Consider the following 25,367-nt stretch of genomic DNA (forward strand, 5'->3'; position numbering starts at 1 on the left):
GCCTGTACTGTGCTGTAATGTTCTATGAATCGCTGTAAACTAATGCAACTACTTTTTCTTGTATCAGAGATAATAGGAACTGCAGACGCTGGGGAATCCAAGATAACAAGGTGTGGAGATGGATGAACATAGTAGCAGGAAAGCTCCTAAGACGCTGCTTGGCCCGCTGTGTTCTTCCAGCTCCACACCTTGTCATCTCAACTACTTTTGTTCTTTTATTTCCCTTTAGTATCTAAGATTTGTGCCTAAGTACTTTGTACCGAAGGTGATGCCATAATGGGTGACATTGTGAAACATTTTCACTGTACTCCTGTACTTTGTACTTGAGTACACATGACAATAATGGATATTCTATTCTATCTCACACACATGGTTAAAAGAGGAACCAAATTGGCAGCTTAACGTTCTAGGATATCCATGTTTTAGATGAGACAGGAGGAGGAAACAAAAGTTAGGGGGGTGGGGGGAGTTACATTACTGTTTTGAGGGAGAGCATCAGGAAAGGTGTTGCAGTGAGAAATTATAGGTGGGGCTGAGAACTGGAAAGGGAGCAAGCACAATGCTCGGGTTGAACGGCAGACCTCCCAGCTGCCAGTGGGAGATGGATGAAGAGGTACGTAGTCAGGTTCTGGAAAGACGTAAAAATAACAGGGTTGTTGTGGTGGGTGATTTTTAACATGCCCCCATATTGACTGGGACTCAGTGCCATGGGTTTGGATGAGAAACAATTTGTGAGAGGTATCCAGGAGGGTTTTTTGAAACATCATGTGGATAATTCAATGAGCAAGAGGCCACAGTGGACCTGGTATCAAGAAATGAACCCAGCCAGGTTTTCGAGGTTTCATTGGGGGCGCATTTTGGGAATAGTGATCATAATTCCGTAAGATAAGGACAACAGTGAACCACTGAAGGTGTTAAATTGAGGGAAGGCCAACAGTAGCTGAATTTAACAAGAATTGGAGAATGTGGATTGGGAGCAGCTGTTTGAAAGTAAATCCACATCTGATGTGGGAGTCTTTTAAAGACCAGTTGATTAGAGTGCAGGACAGGCATTATCCTGTGAAAATGGGCTGGAATGGCAGGATTTGGGAACTTTGAGTGAAAGGGGAAATACAGTTTAGTCAAAAAAAAAAGTATACCTAAGGTCTGGGCAGCTAAAAACAGACAAAGTCCTTGAAGACTATAGAGAAAGTAGGAAAGAGCTCAAACGGCGAGTTAGGAGGGCTAAAAGGGGCTATGAAATGCCCTCGTCTAGCAAGATTAAGGAAAATCCCAGGGTATTTTTTATACATCTTAGGAACAGGAGAGTAGCTACAGAAAGAGAGGCCCACTCGAGGATTAAGGAGGGAGGTTATGTTTGGAGCCAGAAGAAATGGGTGAGATTCTTAATGAGTACTGTACATTGGTATTCTCCAAAGAGAGGCTTGCTGAGGTGAGGGAAAGGTGTGAGAATACTCTGGCAGGTCAGTATACTCAAGGAGGAAGTGTTGGGTGTCTTGAAATACATTTAACGTAGAAAAGACCCCAGGGCCAGGCGGGATCTATCCTGGATATTGTGGGAGGCAAGGGAGGAAATAGCTGGGGCCTTAACACCACTTTGCATCTTCTTTGGCACTTGGCGAAGTTCCAGAAAACTGAAAAATGGCCAATGTTGTTCCTTTAGTTTAAGAAAGGAAGCAGAGATAATCCAGGTAATTATAGACAAGTAAGCCTGACATCAGTGGTGAGGAAGCTGTCGGAGAAGATACTGAGAGACAGGATTTATTCACATTTGGAAGCAAATGGACTTTAGTGAAAAGTATCATGGGTTAGTGCACGGAAGGTCACGTGTCACCAAGTTGATTGAGTTTTTTCAGGAAGTGACAAGAAGAATGGATGAGAGAAGGGCTGTGGATGTTGTCTACATGGTCTTCGGTAAGGCTTTTGATAAGGTACCTCATGGCAGGCTGGTGCAGAAGATAGTCTCATGGGATCTGGGGTGAGCTGGCTTTGTGGATATAGAAAGAAAAACAAATTGCTGGAAAAGCTTAGCAAGTCTGGCAGCTGTTGTGAAGAGAAATCAGAGTTTACACTTTTGGGTCCAGTGCCCCCTGTTCAGAAGTGTTAGTACTGATTTCCCTTCAGAGATGCTGCCAGACCTGCAAAGCATTTCCAGCAGTTTGTTTTTGTTCCTGATTTATGGCATCCGCAGTTCTTGGAGTTTTTTTACATGGCCACAGATCCAGATCTGTCTTGATCATAGAGAGTAGCGGTGGAAGGGTGCTTTTTGGAATGGCGATCGATAGCTACCGGTATTCTGCAGGGTTTGGCGCTGGGACCTTGGTTTGTAATATATATGTGATCCTTAGGAAATTGTAGCTCATGTGATTAGTAAGTTTGCAGGTCAGTGAGGAAAACTGCCAAAGGATACAGTGGGATATAGATTGCAGATGTGGGCTGAAAAATGGCAGGTGGAGTTTAATCCAGAGAAATGGCAGAACCCTGAGGAGCATTGACATACGGAGGAATCTGGGTGTACAGGTCCACAGTTGGATGAGGTGGTCAAGTGGGTGCCTGGAATGCACTGCCAGTGGAGAGGTGGAAGCAGACACGTTAGCAACGTTTACAGCATATCTTGATAGACATGTGAATGTAAGGGAACAGGGAAGGATACTGTGCATCGCAACAAGTAGCTGGTCTGAAGGATTAGGAATTGATATAGACTTGATGGGCTGCAGGGCCTGTTCCTGTGCTCCATTGCATTGTATAAATGAATTGGATTTTTACAACTGTCTGAAAGCTGCATGCTCACACTTGCTGGTATTTTTATTTCCAGATGCTTTCATTTCAGATTCTCGGACTACCATGGTGGGATCTGACCTCACTTCTTCTAGGTTCCTGGACCAGCAATATAATATAATATTTACTGTATCCATGTAACTAAAACAGAAAATTACTCTTGATGGTCTTGCCATGTAGTTGATTATTCTGAGCTGAGGATTCGAGAAGGGGGTTTCCCAATCAGAACTGAGCAGCAACATTGGTGTACCTACCCTGAATTTAGATTCACTTTGATTACTGGTGAAAGAGCTATGCAGTGTTCTAGTCTATACGTTTCATTTAATACAGCCGTTGTCTGCAAGTTTGCTTTCAGTTTGATGTAGAAAATAACATTTTTAATGACCTTTTAACCTTTATCAGCTTTTTCATTGAAACTGGCATTGATAACTTACAATTGCAGATATGGCATATTAGTGGATCCAATTCAAATAATCTCGCTGTTCCTGAAGGATCCCTACAGTTGGCCTGCTTTGTGCCTTATTATTGGTGAGTGTCCTGCACTTGGAAAGTGATTTGTGTCTCTGAGTCATTCCCTGTCTCTTTGTCTCCAGTGCTCTAGTAGGAGGTTTAATTGACAGTATAAGTCTTCAGATGTCATTCACTCGTAATTTGCTGTACAACTTCATTAACCTTTCCAGACACAAATGTTGATCCTGACTTTTCTTCAGATCTCCTATCTTTGAACTTGCCCAAATGAGATTTAATATCCCTCTGCTAGCAATTCACTAATTTTGAACTTGTCCCCTGATTATTATTGTTATGGACTTTAGTTTCTAACACCTGGAATTATTTTTGATAGCTAAGATTATGCGTGGTTAAAATGCACCTATGTCTTCCCTCTATGCCTTCCACTCCAATTATATAACAATGTAATCTTGTTCTGCCCTTCTGGATGTGAGTTTGCTCGCTGAGCTGGAAGGTTAGTTAGAACATAGAACATTACAGCACAGTACAGGCCCTTCGGCCCTCGATGTTGTGCCGACCTGTCGTACCGATCTCAAGCCCATCTAACCTACACTATTCCTTGTACGTCCATATGCTTATCCAATGACGACTTAAAGTTGGCGAATCTACTACTGTTGCAGGCAAAGCATTCCATTCCCTTACTACTCTGAGTAAAGAAACTACCTCTGACATCTATCTATATCTTTCACGCCTCAATTTAAAGCTATGCCACCTCGTGTTCGCCGTCACCATCCTAGGAAAAAGGCTCTCCCTGTCCACCCTATCTAACCCTCTGATTATTTTATATGTTTCAATTAAGTACCTCTCAACCTTCTTCTTTCTAATGAAAACAGCCTCCAAGTCCCTCAGCCTTTCCTTGTAAGACCTTCCCTCCATACCAGGCAACATCCTAGTAAATCTCCTCTGCACCCTTTCCAAAGCTTCCACATCCTTCTTATAATGCGGTGACCAGAACTGTACACAATACTCCAAGTGCGGCCACACCAGAGTTTTGTACAGCTTCACCATAACCTCTTGGTTCCGGAACTCAATCCCTTTATGAATAAAAGCTAAAACACTGTATGCCTTCTTAACAGCCCTGTCAACCTGGGTGGCAACTTTCAAGGATCTGTGTACATGGACACCGAGATCTCTCTGCTCATCTACACAATTAAGAATCTTAGCATTAGCCCTGTACTTTGCCTTCTGGTTACTCCTACCAAAGTGCATCACCTCACACTTGTCTGCATTGTTAGTTTTCTTGTTAGTTTTCAGACGTTTCGTCACCATTCTAGGTAACATCATCAGTGAGCCTCTGACGAAGCGCTGGTGTTATGTCCCGCTTTCTATTTATCTGGTTAGGTTTCCTTGGGTTGGTGATGTCATTTCCTGCGTTGGTGATGTCATTTCCTGTTCTTTTTCTCAGGGGATGGTAGATTGATTTGGAGCCAATGTGTTTGTTGATGGAGTTCCGGTTGGAATTCCTAGAAGCATGGCATTCCAACCGGAACTCCATCAACAAACACATTGATTTGGAGCCAATCTACCATCCCCTGAGAAAAAGAACAGGAAATGACATCACCAACCCAAGGAAACCTAAACAGATAAATAGAAAGTGGGACATAACACCAGCGCTTCGTCGGAGGCTCACTGATGATGTTACCTAGAATGGTGACGAAACGTCTAAAAACGAACCTTCCAGCTCAGCGAGCAAACTCACATCCAGAACCTCAACCTGAGCTACAAATCTTCTCAAAACTCGCTGTTCTGTCCTTGTCCTACGTGAATCGATTTTCCTGTTTTGAGGTTCCACTTCTTGCCTTGGTGTGGGGTCAGCAGCTTTTCTGTTGCTGTCACCACAATTGACAAATGTTATCATCAGTGTCTGGGCAGGAAATGAAACTACGTGAAATATGTGACAAAAAGAAGGCGTTACTATTACAGTCTTATATCGTACCCACATATCACTAGTGTATATCATTCTGTGTCCACTTACTGCTGTTGATTTAACAGACCTCTTTATATTCCCCAGTCTCGAATACTTTTGTAATTGTGACACTGCACATTGAAAGGAAAATGGCTGTGGTGAGTTGGTAGTTTTCTTTCTCTCAAGGGATAGGGAGTACTTGTGTTCTAATTGTTGGATAGTTTTGGTACTTGTATAAATATTGGAGGAAGTGGATTGCTTGTCATTGTGGAAACCCCCCCCCAGTGTAGGCCACTGTCCTTCAGAGGGCTGGATCCGTGGGCGAACAGGTCATGCCTCTAATCAGATATTTGAGAAATAACAAACCTTTCTTTGCCTCACCTGTCCTAAAACCATGCAACTACAGTTCCACAGACTGAAGAATCCATTAGGCTTTCCCCAAATGGTCATTGTTCGATAGGTGAATGTTGTAAGAGCGAGTGTTAACATGAAATTTGTACAGGCGGTCTCTGCTAAGCTTGAATTTGTTCGTTCTTGATGTTCTCACAGACATCTGCCTTTCAAGGAGGAATTGTTAGATAGGAATCAACAAGGGAAATCCTGCATGTAGTCATCACAGTCAAATCACTCTTCTCCCTGCCAATATTTGGGGAGCTTTGAGGGCGGTTATCATACCCATTCCCTTCATCCAGACCCTGGTACTCCAAGTGATTGTGATATTAAACAAATAACGGACCGTGAGATCAAAAGCCATCACAGCAAGCTAGAATGAAGTTCAGAAAATCCGAATCTGGGAGCTGGAAAGCTCCCAGTTTCCTGAAGTCTTTAGAGGGAGGAATCTGGCTCCTCAATTGGTTCACACAGATTCTAGGCTCTAAGTGGCTGATTCTTTGGCCCACTAAATTATTCTGTTTGCTGCTGATTATGTTAAAGGAATGCCATCACTGTTTCCTTGAGTTATGTAGGGATAAGAATATAAGAGGTAGGAGCATGAGGAGGCAATTCAGCCCCCTCGAATCTGCTCCACCATTTGATACAATAGTGGCTAATCTTATCTTGCCCTTACTCCACTTTACTGCCCACTCTCCATAGCCCTTCGTCTTATTATGAATTAAAAATTTGCTTACCTCCTTAAATTTACTCCGTCCCAGCATCCACCACATCTGGAGTTTGAATTTCACAGATTCACAACACTAAACTTTGCCTCATTTCTGTTTTAAATCTGCTATCCCTTTTTTGTTTTAAACAATTGACATGAGGAAATGTCCTCTTTGTGTCTAGTTTGTCAATGCCTTTATAAACGTATAGGATAGGCAATAAATAGTGTTGCCTGTATCCTAACCAAAATGAAAATAACGATTTGAGTTCGTTGGCGCGACCAGAAATCATGCAGGCAACCATTCAATTTGTGTCTTATCAAAGTGCCCCAGTCACTCTTATTTTAAGGTGTGCATTCTTATATTTATTTTGATTTTTGTGTAAATTGTTGAAATTGGTGTAATCTCAATTATTTCTATTGCCTTTTATTATTTTAAGCACTCAACTTGTCACTGTGATTTGATGTTTGAGATCTTGCCTTCCCAGCAGTTTGGGTTTTGAATGCCATTCAGTGGGCTGCGAGGCACAACCTAATTCAGTGGAACAACCTCCTGTGTTGGAAATTCAGAGATCCTGTGGAATACAGGGCATCATGTTTGCAAATTTGATTATCCTGGGTTAGAGTTGCCACATTTTGCTAATCTCAAACTTGATTTGGGTAGGATTGGCGCTTGAACTGCAATCATTCGGTGTAAGCCTCCAGTTCCAAGTGAAGTGTCATTATGGGAACACCGATTAATGGACTTATGACTTAAATTGTTCAACATTGAAACATTCAACAACTTTCTTAAAATTTGGACTGTTGTGTTGAGGACTTGGCAAGTGGTGGTATTCCCCACTTCCATCTTCACTGAGTAAAGAATAATCTGTGAATGATGCAATTGCTAAGTATTATGTCTATACATTCAGATGATTTTTTAATTTAAAGTTTGCAAGGTTTGAGTTATACAGCATTGACGGGTATGGAGGGGGTATTTTATTCGGAACTTAACTTGCCCATTCCTGACTTTGACAGCATTGCTTGTCCAGTGCTATGCAGCCTACAATTGTTTGGCTTCCGTATATACATGACTGTGCACCTAACTATAGCAGTATCAAATTTCTACATTTTGTACCATGTCCATTTGTGCTTGGAGCTTGTAAACTAGTGCATATCTATTTGATTGTGCCTGATTTATTTTACTTTGAAATGGGGATTGATTCCAGACCAAATCTCTAAGTTAGCAGAATCTCACATTAATCTAGGTATTGCACTCCAATTTGATCTAGGGCTGTTTTGATGAGTAAGCATCCCTCTATCATTCTCACTCCTGTGTTAGAGTCCTAGAAATGTACAACATGGAAACAGACCCTTTGATGCAACTCGTCCATGCCGATCAGATATCGTAAATTAATCTAGTCCCATTTGGCCCATATCCCTCTAAAGCCTTCCTATCCATGTACCCATCCAGTTGCCCTTTAACTGTTGTAATTGTACCAGTCTCCTCCACTTCCTCTGACAGCTCATTCCGTACACGCATCACCCTCTGTGTGAAAAATTTGCCCTCTACGTCCCTTTTAAATCTTCTCCTCTGTCTCACCTTGAACCAGTGCCTTCTAGTCCTGGACTTGCCCACCCTGGGGAAAAGACCTCGGCTACTCATCGTATCCATACCCCTCATTTTGTAAACTTTTACTGACCTGTAGAACTAATTGCAGCTAAGAACGTGACAGCCAACTTCTGAGCATTGTGCTTTTTACTCCAAGGATGCTAAAGGGACCTTGAACCTGACTTCTTGCACACCTTTCTCACGTGCTGAGATGCTTGCAGATGTATTATTTCCCTCAGCAATACAGCCAAGGCCGTAATTCTAGACACATATAGTCTCCTTTTATAGCCTTGGTATTGCAGTGGGATGGGATTCGGTGGTGGTTAGATTGCAGCCACAGAGACAAGGATAGAGATGACTTTTTTTTTCTGGCCTGTTTAACCTTGTAAAGCATTTCCTGTTTGAAAATCCAAGATATAAGCTCTAGCGTGTCATGTAAGTAAGTCCTGACCCTGTAGTTTCTAAAGCTCATACAAGGAACCTCATTTCTTTTCAAATTAGTCTAAAGGTATGTCACACTTGAAATAACAATCACCTTGAAGAAAGGCCATTTGCTACTCATTATCCCTTGACTTGCAATTCTTTTTCTCCACAGGGTGTTTTATCTGAGCGATTTGGGTTGGTTTTGCATACAGTTAACCTGATCGCCATTCTATCCTTCCCTGCAGCTGTGGTTTTAACAGTTGACTCAATAACCCCAGGTGAGTACAGTAGATGGCAGTTAGGGGAAAGAGGGTCAATGTACCTTCCTTGTAGAAGACTCTAACTGTAGTTTTGGTTCTATGGAGAAGCCCTGTTATTTTGAAAATTATTTGGTTACAAACCAGCAATAGCTTTCGGGATCATCTAGTGCAGTAAAAATTCTGGCCTGCGTTTAGGTTATGCCGAGGATGGCAGCAGGTCTTAAATGTCTGCTTAATTACCTGAGAGTCTATGCAGTTATAGAACAGAGTATTCTAGCATTGGACAATAGACAATAGGTGCTGGAGTAGGCCATTCGGCCCTTTGAGCCAGCACCACCATTCATTATGATCATGGCTGATCATCCACAATCAATATCCTGTTCCTGCCTTATCCCCATAACCCTTGATTCCACTATCTTTAAGAGCTTTATCTATCTCTTTCTTGAAACTATCCAGAGAGTTGGCCTCCACTGCCTTCTGGGGTAGAGCATTCCATTTATCCACCACTCTCTGTGTGAAGAAGTTTTTCCTCAACTCTGTTCTAAATGGCCTACCCCTTATTCTTAAACTGTGTCCTCTGGTTCTGGACTCACCCTTCAGGGGAAAAACATGCTTCCTGCCTCCAGAGTGTCCAATCCCTTAATAATCTTATGTCTCAATCAGATTCCCCCCTCATCCTTTTAAACTCAAGCGTATACAAGCCCAGTCGCTCCAATCTTTCAACATATGATAGTCCCGCCATTCTTGGAATTGACCTCGTGAACCTACGCTGCACTCCCTCAATAGCAAGAATGTCCTTCATCAAATTTGGAGACCAAAACTGTACACAATACTCCAGGTGCGGTCTCACCAGGGCCCTGTACATCTGCAGAAGGACCTCTTTGCTCCTATACTCAGTTCCTCTTGTTATGAAGGCCAGCATGCTATTAGCTTTCTTCAACTTTGAACAGGGTTCACAAATCACCTTTTTCCTTCAAAGGGCTCAATCTTTTCTGTAATTTGGAGCCGTGCGCATCCACTGAGGTGAGAAAAGGCTGTTTGGTCAATCAAAACTTGACCATCTGCTGTAGTGCAGCAAGGCTAACAATTTTAATGTTGCTACCACCTCTGACCTGATTATTGACACGTTTCTTTCTGTTTTTGAAGTACAATACCACATCATTCCTTGACTGTTGGAGCAGATTCTTGGATCATCTTCCCTGTATGTGAACTTGCACTAGATGTTCTACGCCATTTTGAGGAGGTGGCTCATTGTTACCCCTGACGTGAGTTAGGGTGCTGACCTCCAGGCCAGTTGAGGATGTGCACCTAATGCTAGGCTTGCCAGCGATGCCCTTATCCCAAGACCTTTTTTTTCTTAAAAGCAAATTTGCTTTACTAGGATATCTAGGTTTGCTAACAGGAAGCAAAGTGTAGGAATAAATTGGATTTTCACAGTCTGGCAGATGTCCCGAGTGGTGTGCCACAGGGATCAGTGCCGGGGTTTCATCTCTTTACAAGTTTTATAGAAATGATCTGGTTGAAAGGACCAAGGTATGGTAGCTGAACTTGCTGGTGACACATTGATGGGCAATCCATTCATACCAGCTATTAGCCTATTGATAAGAGAGCGAGTTGTGAAGAGGACATAAGGAGCTAACAAAGGGATATAGATTGCCCACTCACTGAAACTAAGTTCTGGGAAATGTGGAAAAATGTGTTGATTTTGGCAGAAGCAAAGACAAGCACATCATCTAAATGGTGAGAGGTTGCAGACTTGAGATCGTGCTCTGGATGTCCAAGTGAATGAGCTACAGGTTAGTGTGAAGGTACAGCAAGTAACCAGGAAAGCAAATAGAATGTCAGTGAGGGAAATTGAATGTAAAAGTAGGGTGGTAATGCTGCACTTCACAGGGCAATGGTGATACCACAGCTGGAATGCTGTGTACAGTACAGGTCACTATATTTACAGAAGGAAGTTAGAGCATTGGAAACAGTTCAGAGACAGTTTATTAGACTTACCTGGAATGTACAGATTGCCTTATAGGGAAGGATTAGGCAGACCAGGCCTGTTCAGAGAAATCAGAGGTGATTTCATTGAAACAGAAGATCCTGAGGGGACTTTATCTTGTGGACGTGGAAACGATATTTCCTCTTGTGGAAGAATCTGTAGCTGGGAGCTCATTGTTTAAAAACAAGAGGGTGCCTATTCCAAACATTGAGAGATTTTTTTTCCTCTTAGGGCTAAGTGTCTTTACAATTCCCTTCCTCAAAAAGCAGTGGATACAAAATCTTTAAATAGTTTTAAGGCAGATTTAGATATTATTCTTGATTATCAAAACACTGAAAGATAATCAGCGATATGGAGGAATGTAGAGTTGAGATTAAAATTAGATCAACTACTGTCTTATTCAAAGGCCGAGCAGGCTCGGAGGGCCGAGTGGCCCACTTTTGTTCCTTCTTTGTATTTTTCTTTTGTCTGGTCTCCTCCCACGTGGCTAGATCTGAAGGACCCTGTTCTGTGCCTAGTTTCTAAAATGTGTTGTTTTAAGTGTCTTTGTTTCTCGTTCTGTAGTGGGCGCTGTGTTGGCACTGATGTGCTACACCATTCAGTTTCTGAAACTCTACTCATACAAAGACGTAAACAAATGGTGTCGAGAACTGCGCCGAGCAAAAGTGAAGACTCTGGTGAGATCTTTGTCAGGTGAGCATCTAAGATTTGGGATTACAATACCTTTCGCAACTCCAAACATATAATGACCAAAAGAGGGGAGAAAAGTGCTGGAACAGCTGGACCAAGGCGGTAGCTGTGGTGGGAGAGGCAGAGCTAGTTACAAAGATGTGAACTAAGAGCAGGAGTCAGCCATCCAGCACCCACCATCGCCCCCACCCCCACCAACACATCTTGCGTGTTGTGCCATTCAGTAGATCATGGTTGATCTGATTGTGGCCTCAACTCTACATATTTGTCTACCCTGATGATCACTGACTGTTTGTTAGTCAAGAACCTATCTACTTCTGCCTTAAAATATCCAATGAGTCCACCTCTGCCACTCATATTCCGCTTGGGAACCCTGCAGCCCAATGGTATCAATGTGGACTTCACCCGCTTCAAAATTTCCCCTTCCCCCACCGCATCCCAAAACCAGCCCAGTTCGTCCCCTCCCCCCACTGCATCACGCAACCAGCCCAGCTCATCCCCTTCCCCCACTGTATCCCAAAACCAGCCCAGCCTGTCTCTGCCTCCCTAACCTGTTCTTCCTCTCACCCATCCCTTCCTCCTACCTCAAGCCGCACCTCCATTTCCTACCTACTAACCTCATCCCACCTCCTTGACCTGTCCGTCTTCCCTGGACTGACCTATCCCCTCCCTACCTCCCCACCTATACTCTCCTCTCCACCTATCTTCTTTTCTCTCTATCTTCGGTCCCCCTCCCCCCTCTCCCTATTTATTCCAGAACCCCCTCCCCATCCCCCTCTCTGAAGGGTCTAGGCCTGAAACGTCAGCTTTTGTGCTCCTGAGATGCTGCTTGGCCTGTTGTGTTCATCCATCTTCACACTTTATTATCTTGGATTCTCCAGCATCTGCAGTTCCCATTATCTCTGATACAATTTCCACCTCTGCCACTGTTTGGGAGAGAGAATTCCCAAGACTCCATTTTGAGAAGGAAAAAACTTACTTCTCATCAGTTCCGAATTTTATACCTAATGTTTTTAAGCTGTTGCCTAGTTTTAGTCTCTCCCACAAGGAAACTATTTCTCAGCACCTCCTTCCCCCCCCACCCCAACCAAATCAAGTTCCTCCAGGATCTTGTGTATTTCAATAAGACTGCCTCTTATTCTTTTGAACTTCAATGGATACAAAGAACAGTACAACACAGGAACAGGCCGTTCGGCCTGCTAAACCTGCACCGACCCAGGACACCTTTCTGAAAAAAAAAGCACTTTGCCTCTCTGCAGCCCATATCTCCAATTCCCTTCCTATTCATGTATTTGTCAAGGTACCTCTTAAACTAAAGAACAAAAGAGAAGTACAGCACAGGATCAGGCCCTTCGGCCCTCCAAGCCGGTGCCGATCATCATGCCCTGACTAAACTGAAAAGCAAACCTTCTGCCCTTAATCGGTCCATATCCCTCTATTTCCTCCCTTTTCATGTAACCACCCAGATGTTTCTTAAATGTCACTAATGTGTCTACTTTCACCACCTTCTCTGGCTGCCCATTCCAGGCTTCTACTATTCTGCATGAAAGACTTCCCTCACACATCTGCCTTAAACTTTTCCCCCTCTAACCTTGAACCTGTGCCCCCTTGGAAAAGAAACTTTAACTCTGGGGGGAAAAAGCCTCTCACTATCCACCCTATCTGCATCTCTCATGATTTTGTAGACCTCTATCAGGTCTCCCCTCAGCTGCCATCTTTCCAGTGAAAACAGTCCTAGCCTTTTTAACCTTTCCTCATAGCCAATGCCCTTGAGACTGGGCAACATCCCTGGTGAACCTTCTCTGCACTCTCTCCAAAGCCTCCGCAACGAAAATGGCACACAATACTCCAAGTGCTTGACCAGGATTTTATATAGCTGCAGTATGTTTTGCCAACTGTTGTACTCCATGCCCTGGCCGATGAAGGCAAGCTTGCCATTTGCTGCCTTAATCACCGTGAATACCTGTTTTGCCACTTTTAGGGAACTGTGGACCCGCACATCCAGATATGTCTATATGTTAATATTCCGAAGGATTTAACAGTATAATTCACACTTAAATTTGATCCTCCAAAATGCATCATCTCGCATTTGTCTGGTGGATTAAACTCTGTCTGACATTTCTGTGGCCAATTTGCCAATCTATCTATATCCTGTTGTATACGTTCACAATCATTGGCACTATCAAGAAATTTATCAATCTTCATGTCATTGGCAAACTTACTAACCAGACCACCCAGATTTTCCTGCAGATCATTTATATATACTAAAACACCAGAGGATCGAAGACTGATCCCTGTGGAATACCATTAGTTACCGGTCTCCATTCTGAAAAACACCCTTCCGTTGCTGCCCTCTGTCTACTATGACCAAGCAGTTTTCTATACATCTAGCCAGCTCACCCTAAATCCCATGTGATTTTCGTTTTTGTACCAAGCTGCTCTGTGGGACTTTATCAAATGCCCTTCTAAGTCCATATGAACTACATCCACAGCCTTTCCCTCATCAATTATCTTTGTCACGTCTTCAAAAAATTTGATCAGGTTGGTGAGACATGACCTTACCCATGCAAAACAATGCTGCCTGTCTTTAACTAGTCCATACTTTTTCCAAATATGCATATGTCCTGTCCCTGAGTATCTTCTTCAAGAGCTTCCCCACCAAAGATGTCAGACTTGCGAGCCGAGAATTTCTGAATTATCCCTGCTTCCTTCCTTAAACAAGGAAACGACACTTGTTAATCTCCAGTTCTCTGAATCCTCGCCTGTGGTCAAAGAGGATGTGCAGATATTTGCTAATGCCCCAGCTATTTCTTCCTTTGCCTCTCGCGGAAACCCCAGATCGATCCTGTCTGGCCCTGGGGACTTGTCTATCTTAATGCAATTTAGGACACCCAAAACTTTCTCCTTTAATATGTTGATGTTCTCTAAAGTATTCATGCACTTATCCCTGGCCTTAACGTCAATCATGTCCTCCTCCTTGGTAAATACAGATATAATGTAATTATTAAGGATCTTCCCCGCTTCCTGTGGTTCCAGTATGCGTTAATTTTATTTCAGACTTCCAGCATCTACAGTATTTTGCTTCTATTGCTGTACTGCACGTGTGGTCTGTACTGCTCCAGCAAGATGTCAACTTTTATATTCAATTCCTCTTGCAATAAACAGCAATATTCCATTAGCCTTCTTAATCACTTAATCGCCTGCAGACTAACTCTGATTTTTTTTTTCCCCAGTGCATCATGTGTCTGTATCTGTAAAGATAAGATGTGGCAGTGCCGGTGTTGGACTGGGGTGGACAAGGTCAGAAGTAACAGGACACCAGGTTACAGTCCAGGAGGTTTATTTGAAATCTCGGACCCCTTTCGAAGCACTGCTCCTCTGTCAGGTGACCTGACAAAAGCTTGAGTTTTCAAATAAACCTGCTGGTCTATAACCTGGTGTTGTGTGACTCCTGACCTGGTGAAGATATGAAACAAGCAAATCTAACATAGCCTGTATCTTTCTGCTTGGATTGGTATTGATTGATTGTTTTCGCTCAGCTGTTGTGTGTGCCATGTGTCTTTCCATATCAATAATCTCAAATCGTTAAAGTGAAGACTTCACACAGAACGCGGTCACAGTGCAAGCTGTTTTTGAGGCCAGTCCGATAAATTAATGTCAGAATAAATCATGGTTATTTGAAGAGTGAGACAAGTGAAAGGGTGTAAAGAGAAAATGAGCAAGGCTGGTAATTCGAGACAAATTGCAAAAGACCTGTTTCTATTGCTGTAACATTTAAATGCTAATACTGAAAAACACAACTGAAAAGAGACCATGTTACTGTTTCAGGGAAAGACACTTTAGTCTTGTTGTTGTTCTCTGGGCTTCAGTTGGGCTTGACAGCATGCCCCAGTGGTGTTGATATGAGTAACGATGTACCCAGCAGCTTAAGTTGTTTTTAGAGATGGTGTAGGGCAGTGCTATTAAGTGACATTTTGACTGGGTTACCTGTAAATATTTAGGCTGTGGTTAATGTGAAGTATTGATATTGTAATCATGTGCGCGATAAGATTTTTCTTAGTAACAGTCTCATTGAAGGAGTTACAGGGTTGGAGAAGTTGGAAAGGCATGCAGATGCAAAGGCTCGTCAGATACTTTAGACACGTATAAGCGACTCTTGGATGGGCACATGGATGACAGTAAAATGTAGGGTATGCAGGGTTGTTTGATCTTAGTAGGATAATAGGTCGGCATAACATCGTGGACGGAGGGTCTGTTCTGTCCTGTCCTCTGTCCCCTGTCCCCCTAGAGCTTGTGGGGCCTTCCAATTAGGCAGGAGAGTCCACTACCCCTCTATGGAAAAAGCCCAGTCCAAGACCAGTAGCTCTGACATTGGTTCCCCTCCCTGCAGTACCTTGTTGGAAGTTAATATGGAACTTTGGAACCTGTATTAAACATAATCATTTGGAAAATTAGAGCTGAATAATTATTACTAAAAGTGATTAGTTAGGGCATAGTTTGAGTACTGTGTGCAGTTGTGGTCACCTCATTACAGAAAGGATGTACTTGCACTAGAGGGGCTGCAGAGAAAACTTACGAGGAGATTGTGAGGACTGGAAAAATGCAGCTGTGAGGAAAGATTGGATAGGCTGGGATTGTCCACCTTGGAACAGAGGCCTAAGGGAGATTTGTTTGAGGTGCACAGTCTAAAGATGTGCAGGTGAGATGGATTGGCTATACTAAATTGCCCATAGTGTCTAGGGTGGAAAGTGCAGTGATAGGATAAGGGGTGGGTCTGGGTGGGATGCTCTTCAGTGGGCTAGTGTGGACTCCATGTGCCAAATGGCCCCCTTCATCGGAGCAGGGATTCTACAATTAAAATTGACAGCAGCCTAAATAGCATGGATGAGGGGCCAAATTACCTTAGCTTCGGGGTGGTGGGGAGCGCACAAGTTTATAGTACTTAGTAAAAAGATTAGAGGGGAGATGAGAGGATAGAGGCAGAGATCCTCAACGTAAGAGGTGTCTGGATAAGCACCTCGAGTGAAATCCTGCAGAGCCAGTGGATTAAATGCTAGAAAGTGGAATAGGCAGATGCTATAAACTTTCCATAATTCTTTTACAGTGCTTTTTTCCCCTCCCTTCAGCATTTACACTGAAGGCTGACAGTATCGGGCATCAAAGCACTGAACTGGTTAGATCGTGTCCTGTTAGAATCAAAGGCTTTCGTGGTGGCTACAACAGAGACAACACTCACCCAACAATAACATGACAATCGATTGAACTAGACTTTATACAGTCCAGCATTTTTCACATCCTTGAACCATCAAATAAAATGCTCTTTCAAAGTGCTGTCACTTATTTAAGATAAATGGTCAGATGTTTTGGTTTTCTAAGGGCAGGTTTTGTTCAGCTCGTGAATAGAATTCTTCTGGGTCAATGTATGTCCACCTGAAACCACTAAGTACTTTTTTTTTAAACAATTCAGGATTCCCTGTACTATACTGAAGAATCAGTGTGAGCCGAGGAGAGTTTGACGTTCTAATTTAAAGACATAGACAATAGGAGAGAAGACCATTCATGTTTTTGAATTTGCGGTTCTTATCCTGTGATATTTTAGTGTGTAGAAATCAGTTGATCACTCTCAAACATACTGGACAAATGAGCCTCCATGGTCTTCCCCCATCTGAAACTCTGCCTTCTGGCCTGTTCTCCCAAGTCCAGGGAGTTTTATAACAATGTACTCACTCCCCATGACGAAGACATCCTGTGACACAGGTGGTATTTGCAATTTCCTAGTCCCAGTTAATGTTCTGTTCACTAGGTCCATATTGATGAGGTGTTAAGAATGCCAAAGTAATTTCTTACAAATTCACATTCCTCACATCCAACAAAAAAGCAAGACTTGCATCATATTAGTTCATTTAAATTCAGGTTCAATTATGCAAGAGCTTCATCCCCACTCTGCTCCAAATCAGAAACATTTTAAAGAAATCCTACTTATTTTTGCTGAACAAGGTTGTAAGCAGTGTCATTGCTGCTTTCCTTAAACCATGTCCTCAAAAAAAGAGTTGAATGCCTCTAATTTCATCGCGTGTAGGAGGGTGCCACCTGCAGAAGCTAAAGATTTATAGTATGTGAACTGCAGTGAGATTCTTCAGTGTATTCATCAGTTTAATGTAAACAGTTTGCACAAACTATAACAATATTTAGATTTGAGCTGTGGCAGTGCTGGAATAACTTTTTGATTTGTTTTGTAGCTCCGGGCTTGAAAGAGAATGGAGAAGCAGTGCAATCGGTAGTCATGTATCCAGGGAACCTGACGTACAAAGGTGAGAAGGGTTTTATGATTTTAGTCTTTTGGAATACTGTGTTCAATTCTGGTCTCCTTGCTATAGGAAAGATGTTATTAAACTTGAAAGGATTCAGAAAAGATTTACAAGGATGTTGTCAGGGTTGGAGGGTTTGAGCTGCAGGGAGGTGCTGAATAGACTGAGGGCTATTTTCTCTGGAGCATCATCGGCCGAGAGGGTGACCTTTATAGAGGTTTATAAAATCATGAGATGCAGCAATAGGGTGAATAGTAAAAGCATTGTCCCCAGGGTAAGGGAGTCCAAAACGAGACAGCATAGGTTTAAGGTAAGGGGGGGAAGATTTAAGAGACCCAAGGGGCAACCTTTCTATCCAGAGAGTAGTGCCTGTATGGAATGAGCTGCTGGAGGAAGTGGTGGAGGCTGGTACAATTACAGCATTTAAAAGGCGTCTGGATGTCTATATGAAAAGGAAGGGTTTAGAGGAATGTGGGACCAGATTCATTTAGGATATGTGGTCGTCATTGATGAGTTGGATTGAAGGGTCTGCTTCTGTGGTGTACAGTCCTGGTTGTTGACATTTTGACAATCTGAGAGTCACTTTGTTATAAGGTGTAATTGAACAGGTGAGCATGGGAAGGAGAGAAAAGGCTTAACAAATACCTGAACTAAAGTAGGGACACTTTCTGTGGCATGTCTGCAGATGAGAACTTCTGCTGCCACTGTGGTTCAGTCAATAATTTATCTTCAGTATGTTGTACTTGGGAAGCATTGCAGATGTTTTGTGTAGAGTTGGGAATCAGTGTGCGTTCTCTAGTAAACGTCTTGCCCCAGCCTGCCATTTGTCTTGGGGGAAAATGCTGAACATGGGAGAAAGCAATTCCAAATTTGCAAGATGATGTGTAAAAAGCAGGTGAGTGAAACTAATTGGATAGGTTTTCAGAGAGCCAGCACACAATGGGCTGAATATACTGTACAATTCTATAATTCACCGTGGTTTAATGTCCTGGTATAATTCAGGTGTTTTCATCCGAATAAATTGCACAGTTTAATTCCTTGTCACCATGACTTGCTATAATTTAATTTTGACATTTCACAATGTCTTTGATTATTAGTTGCTCGCAGAACATTTCATAGTGAATCATAAAGCTTCTGTTGTATTCTCATATTGTCACTGGATTGCCTTCATCATTTCTTCAAACATTTGACCTTGCTGCTCCTTTCATTGAATCCCCACTGAAGCAAAGAAAAATTTCTCTCAAATCCGAAGTTTACCTGTTCCCCATCAAAGACAAGTTTGACTTGAACATTTGTTAGCTTGTGTGTGTGTTCTGGATAACTGTTGGCACCACTAAATTCCTCATCACTGTGTAATTTCTTACTAACAAGTGTTTTGTTGTAGTTGGGTTAGGGTGCGAGTTTGCTGTGATGCTCCAAATAAAGAATGGGAACCGTCTTGAGCAGCTGATGGCTAATTGCCTTCAGGAGAGAGATGGGGGTGGGGGGCTAAGTTTAACTGAGTTAAAGAAAGCCACTGTCAGCTCCATGAAGTATAGATTTACAAAAAAGTGGGCTCAAGATTAAGCCTTATTAGTGTGAGGCTTCAACTTAACAAGTCAGTAACTACTATTTTGTTTTGTCCTGTATGATGGTTGATGTTCGGAAACGATGCAGAATATGTGGCAGCTCAATGGTTAGTGCTGCTGCCTCACAGCGCCAAGGACCCAGGTTTAATTCCACACTCCGGTGACTGCCTGTGTGGAGTTTGCACCTTCTCCCTGTTTCTGCCGGGTGCTCCGGTTTCCTCCTACAGTCCAAAGGTGTGCAAGTTAGGTGGATTGGCCATGCTAAATTACCCATAGTGTTCATGGATGTGTGGGTTAGCCAGGGGAGATGCAGGGTTACAGGGATAGAGTTGGGGAATGGGTCTGGGTGGGATGCTTTTGGAGGATCGTTGTGGAGTTGTTGGACTGCATGACCTGTTTCCATACTGTTGGATTTTGTTCTATGGATTCTATAAATATTAGAGCAGGAATCGTGCATTAAGGCCCTGCAGCTGTCCTGCTTTGAAATACGATTTGAGTTCATCTTTACTTGACTCCATTTATGTTCACACTTGACTTAGTTTTACTAGACAAATGTATCAATGCTCACAATCAACTGCAATTATCTGTAGTCAGAGAGGCAGGGAGTTGAAATTTTCTTGGGCAGCGGAATGATGGAACACTGTCACATTGAGATGGTTGAAGCTGAGGCTTTTGCATCTTCTAAGGGACAAAAGGTATATATTTTAAATGAAATGAATTTATAGTGCAGTGGAATTTGGTTCTGATTATTCCAGCGGGGAGTTGGTGTTTTAATTCTGAGAGCCAGTGGATGAGGGATCAAACTAGACCCAAATCTTTGCACGCTTCACAGCAACATACGCTACAAGTATGGGCACGAAACAGAACTAGCACAGATTTCATTTATTTTTTAATTAACGAACTTGTTCAGACCTATTATGACATCTCCAAGACAGGTAGGACTTGAACCCAGATCTTCTGGCTCAAAGGTCGGGCCTGGATTCAAGCTTGCCCTGCTCCAGAGGGGCATTATAACAAATCTGAACAGATTGATTAGAAATGTTCTATCAACAATCAATAGCTGGAGGGGCTTTGTGATGCATTGGAAGGTGATAGCCTAGTGATATTTTTGCTGGACTGTTAATCTAGATACTCTGATACCGTTCTGGACCTGGGTTTCAATCCTGCCACAGCAGATGATGGAATTTGGATTCACGGTCTTATTTATTGAATTCATTGTTAATTGTCGGAAAAATCCATCTGGTTTACTAATGCCTTTTAGGGAAGGAAACGGCCATCCTTACCTGGTCTGGCCTACGTGTGACTCCAGACCCACAGCAATATGGTTGACTCTGAAGTGCCCTCTGGGCAATTAGGGATGGGCAATAAATGCTGCCTAGCCAGTGATGCCCTCGTTCTGGGAATGAATAAAGTCTGGGTTCAACTCCCACCTCATCCTGGGAACGAATAAAAGAATAAAGTCTGGATTCAACTCCCACCTACTTCAGAGATGTACCATAACCCCTCTGAACAGGTCGCTTAGGAAATATTTACAATTAACAGCCAGCACTGGCATGGTGGAGAACATGGTTCCGTCCAGTGCTATGCTACAAATATGGCTCTAAACGTCTACCAAGGCTGATTGCTCTTCATGAAATGCTAAAGCCCACTAAGCCAAACGGTCAATCTATTTGCTATAGATTAGCATTTGGATATAGTTATGTTACTGGACTACTCATCCAAAATAGGGCAAGTTCAGATGCAGTCTTGAGTTTTTTGAATTTGAATTCAGCTTTAAATCCAAGTAGAATTGATGACCAAATTAATGGGTCATTGTAAAATCTCTCCTTCCTTTTCTTGTTGATGTGTAACACCCACCCCATATTGGGTAGCTGACTCTTATCCTGTGAAGTGAGTAAGCTGTATTACCAAACTACATGTTTCCTCATAGTTGGGAGTGGTCAGTAAATGTCGGCTTTAGGAATTCCTGCATCCCAAGAATAAATACTTAAAAGTTATCCTCATGAATCTCACAAAACATAATCTGTCAGCCCTCATTTCTGTTTTGAGCATTAATAACATTTTGTATTAAATTACATATTAAGAAGTAATGTTAAATCAATCAGCTATTCCCCTTCATGTGAATCCTTTCTCAGGGTGAAGAAATTTGTGCTTCTGTTAGCATGATCTTCAGTGAGATCACTCCTAGTTTTCTCAACAAGGCAAAACAAAGCCAGTTTGGTAACATTCCCTGAAGACTAGGATTTGGATTGCCTAACATTTTTCTTATGACACATCCTTCGTGGCAGGCAGAAATGATTTTGTGAATTCCTGGATTGGAATGGGGCAAGAAATATGTTGGACATGTTACCGTGAACAGTTGCAGTGTCAGCTTTGTGTGGGATGCAGTAAATAAGCTTACTCTGCCCCCTGGTGATTATAATCTGCAAGTCTTTGTAATTTAAGAAGAGACTGGAACAAAGTCTTGTTGAGGTGACTGATGAGATTAAAAGGATGAAGTTAGAACAGTCTTTCGTTGAGGTGTTTTGAGGTTTTTTTTAAGAATATCATTTAACAGGGAAAGGTGAGATTAACCCTTTGAGATAATTTACATTATACTTAGTTACCCCTGTGTGTTTTTTTTTGAAAGCAAGAAGGAAAACATTATGCTTACATAATACTTTTCATATAGTACCCTCGAGAGATCCTTGGTTTTACTAGAGGATGTTGAGGAAAAACTCCTTCAACTGATGGATGAATTGGTAATAGGGGAGGTAGGGGAATTGGGGCAGACTGATTTACACAAGAGACTGAACTGCAGATGCTAGAGAATCCGAGTTAACAAAGTGTGGAGCTGGATGAACACAGCAGGACAAGCAGCATCTTCAGAGCACAAAAGCTGACGTTTCGGGCCGAGACCCTTCATCAGAAAAAGCACAGTGAGTTAGTATAATCTGGAATGCACAAGTTGAATGAGGGATAGAAACAGCAGGTTCGGTAATAACTTGGAGTCAGAAATTAGAAATACGCCTCCAAAAGAGAACAAAATTGTAAGCAGCGGAAAAGATCGGGGTGTGTATTGAATTACTCCTTCAAAGAGCTAGAACAGGTACAAAGCATCAAATTGCCTCCACTGTCATAAGATTGTGATATTGTTGAAAGATTGATTTTCTTGCAAATTTCATGTGTGGGAGCACGGCAGGGGAGGGCAGCGCAGCCAGCATTTGTACTGTGAGGTGACCGCTGATTAATTGCCAGCTTGTTTCTGATTGGTGAAATTGTTTGCTGTACTGCAAACTACATAGCAATATGAAAATCCTGTTCTTTGCCAACATAACAAGTCCAGTCTGCACATGTTTCACTCAAGAAAATAGGTGACACCCATTTACTGATTCATTTCTCAGGGCAATGCCTTGACTAATCAGAATTGGCGACTTTATTTAAAATTTAAACATACTGGCGGTTAACCGTCAATCATCATTAACTGGTATATTCTCCGTAGTGTAAATTTTGCCAATCAATTAATGCTGTCCTCATGGGAGAAATGCTGGTTTCTTACTTTAGCATTCTTGCGAATCATATCAATGAGTGCAAAATGAAAAACTTCTAACAATATGTCTTTGTGCAGCAATGTTCTATACTGCACAACAGTTATTCTAGGATTTATTGCCCGTTTTTTAATTATCCTTGAAGTTTTTGGTAAGTCGTTAACTATTAAGCGTGCTGCTCTGAGGAGCAGATTGTGGTGGTACAGATTGTGTGCGCCGTTTCAGAGGTAAGTTGCATGTTGCCTATGAGGTAAGACTGGGAATCATGAAGGTCCAAACTCTGGCACACGGCATGTTTCCTTCCCTGCCATTCTGATTCTTTGTTTCTTTTACTTTAACTGCCTCCCGTTATTTGATGTTTTTGTTTTTGTTTTTGTTTCCATTTGTTTTCTAGACATGTATTATTTCCTATTTGCTCCCACCCTGTGCTATGAGCTAAATTTTCCCCGGTCGCCCCGGATTCGAAAGCGGTTCTTACTGAGGAGAATGTTTGAAATGGTGAGCAATTTTAGACTCCGTTCCATTCCAGAACCTGTTAAAATCGATCCCTTTGGGCTCCAGAATATATCCTGTGTAGGGGTTGCGAGGGACAGGAGAATGTAAATACGCCCAGCATCTCAACCTGAAAAAAGTGGAAACTGCTAAGATGGAGTTACTTAAATAAGGAGACTGATTGCCCTTTGTAAATATCAGTGAATCTAATTTAAATGTTCCCATTTCTCTTAAAAGTAGGAACCCCTGCTTCAGTAAGAATGCAAGTCTCCCTCAGTGTTGGGGCGTTCTGAATGTGATAATCTGCATGTTGACTGTAAAAGGGTTGGGGTGGAGGAAACCTCAAACAGCTCTCATTTATTTTCCATGTGTCTATATCTCCAACCAGTGGAAAACCCTGGCTATTTTCACAATTCTGTATCTGTTTTTGAGTTAACGATGTGGCAGATTGCAAGACCTTTATTATTACAGGTCTAATGCCAAATTGAGGATGGAATCCTTCATCTCAAACAGAGCTTCTGCATTGCCAATGCAGTGGAACATTTCCCCCACTGTTTAGTGTTTTGCAGCAGTGGAAGACATTTCTTTTGGTACAGCTGTGCTATCATCTCAAACTAGATAATCAGGCAGCAGACCAGCACCCTATACCCCCAAAGCCCCATGCCCCAAAACAATAGCATAAATGTTGCCCCCTCCAAACTTCAATTCAGCTCTGATGAAGAGTCATCTAGGCTCAATGTTAGCTTGCTGTCTCTCTCTGCAGATGCTGTCTGACCCACATCTCCAGCGTTTCTTGTTTTCAGTACAGATTCCAGCATCTGCAGTAATATGTTCCTATGGTTGCTAAGCATCGAATGGTCAGTAATTAAGTATATGAGAGTTGCCAGTTACCAGAACTTAACAGGTTAAATTGAGGACAGTATGCATAAAATTGATGCAGACTTACAAATCCACATCTATCATTTTTTATAGCATGTCTCTCAACCACCAGAAAGTTCAAAACCAATGAAGTACGTTTAGAGTGTAGTCATTGTTGTAGTGTGGGAACGACATCAAAAAGTTTGTGCCCAGCAAGCATTCTCAAACAACAACTTAGTAACGAGCAACTAAACTGTTTTCTGGCGCTGACCGAGAGATATTTGTAGAATCAGTCAAAGGATCCCAACAGTATAGAAACAGGCCCTTCAGCCTGACAAGACACACTGCCATCCCAAAGATCATCCCATCCAGATCCATCTCCTGACCCCTTTTCCCTGTAATTCACATAATCTACACATCCCTGAACACTTTGGGCAATTTAGCATGGCCAATCCACCTAACCTGCACATCTTTGTTCTGCGGGAGGAAACCAGAGCACCCGGAGGAAATGCACGCAGACACTGGGAGAATGTGCAAACTGCACAGACAGTCGCCCGAGGCAGGAATTTAACCTGGTTCCCTGGTGCTGTGTGGCAGCAGTGCTCACTGTTGAGCTACCTTGCACCCCCAGGTCTTTGGGGAAACTCCCCTGCTCTTCCTAATTGTGTCATGAGATCTTTTGCAGTCGTCCAACTATTGGTTTAAAGTCTTCTATGAAAGATATCGCTTCCAACAGTGTTGGCACTGAACCACTGAGTCAGTGTTGAGCCTGAAGCCTCATGACTCGGGTGACAGTGCTGCCCACTGGGTCACTGTTGGCACTTTCTGCTACATTTAGAGCTTTCAAGGATTATCTTAAATCAACAAACTGGAAAGAGTAAATGTAGAGAAACAACTTTATCTGTGAATGAGTTCCAGTATAAAGGGTGCAGTCTTAAAATTAGAACTGGACTGGGAGTGAAGTCAGGAAGCATCTCTCCACACACGGTTATAGGATTCTGAAATTTCTAAATTCTCAGTGTGGGGTGGCCAGTTGAAATTTAACTGGAATCAGTTAAATTTACTACTGAGTAAAGATGTCAATGGGGTTTGAAGCCATAATGTAGTAGACAGTGGGACAGGTGTGAGGGACTGAATGACTTCCTCCTGTACTGATATCTCGCATGGAGCATCCTTATTACTCAATGCTTTCCCATTTCTTGTATATACCTGATACAATATTTGTTTCCTTTTACAGCTTTTTCTGATCCAGTTACAAGTGGGGTTAGTTCAGCAGGTGAGCCAGTTCTGAATTTGGAGTAACCCACCGTTTTTTAAGGGGTTTAAAAACAGAAGTTGCTGGAAAAGTTCAGAAGGTCTGGCAGCATCTCTGA

At 42.4% G+C, this 25,367-nt stretch overlaps 1 protein-coding gene across 1 annotated transcript in view; it reads left to right on the forward strand.

Annotated features, from left to right (window-relative positions):
• LOC125465885 (diacylglycerol O-acyltransferase 1-like) overlaps nt 1–25,367 on the forward strand; it is a 103,653-nt gene that overhangs the window by 54,547 nt on the left and 23,739 nt on the right. The window contains exons 4-10 of the mRNA XM_048559839.2: nt 3,221–3,306; nt 5,297–5,349; nt 8,474–8,579; nt 11,116–11,244; nt 17,481–17,552; nt 23,039–23,142; nt 25,232–25,270. Of these exons, the coding sequence (XP_048415796.1) occupies nt 3,221–3,306; nt 5,297–5,349; nt 8,474–8,579; nt 11,116–11,244; nt 17,481–17,552; nt 23,039–23,142; nt 25,232–25,270 (589 nt within the window). The remainder of the gene's footprint in view (nt 1–3,220; nt 3,307–5,296; nt 5,350–8,473; nt 8,580–11,115; nt 11,245–17,480; nt 17,553–23,038; nt 23,143–25,231; nt 25,271–25,367) is intronic.

The sequence above is a fragment of the Stegostoma tigrinum genome, chromosome 2, assembly GCF_030684315.1.
Source record: "Stegostoma tigrinum isolate sSteTig4 chromosome 2, sSteTig4.hap1, whole genome shotgun sequence".
Lineage (NCBI taxonomy): Eukaryota > Metazoa > Chordata > Chondrichthyes > Orectolobiformes > Stegostomatidae > Stegostoma > Stegostoma tigrinum.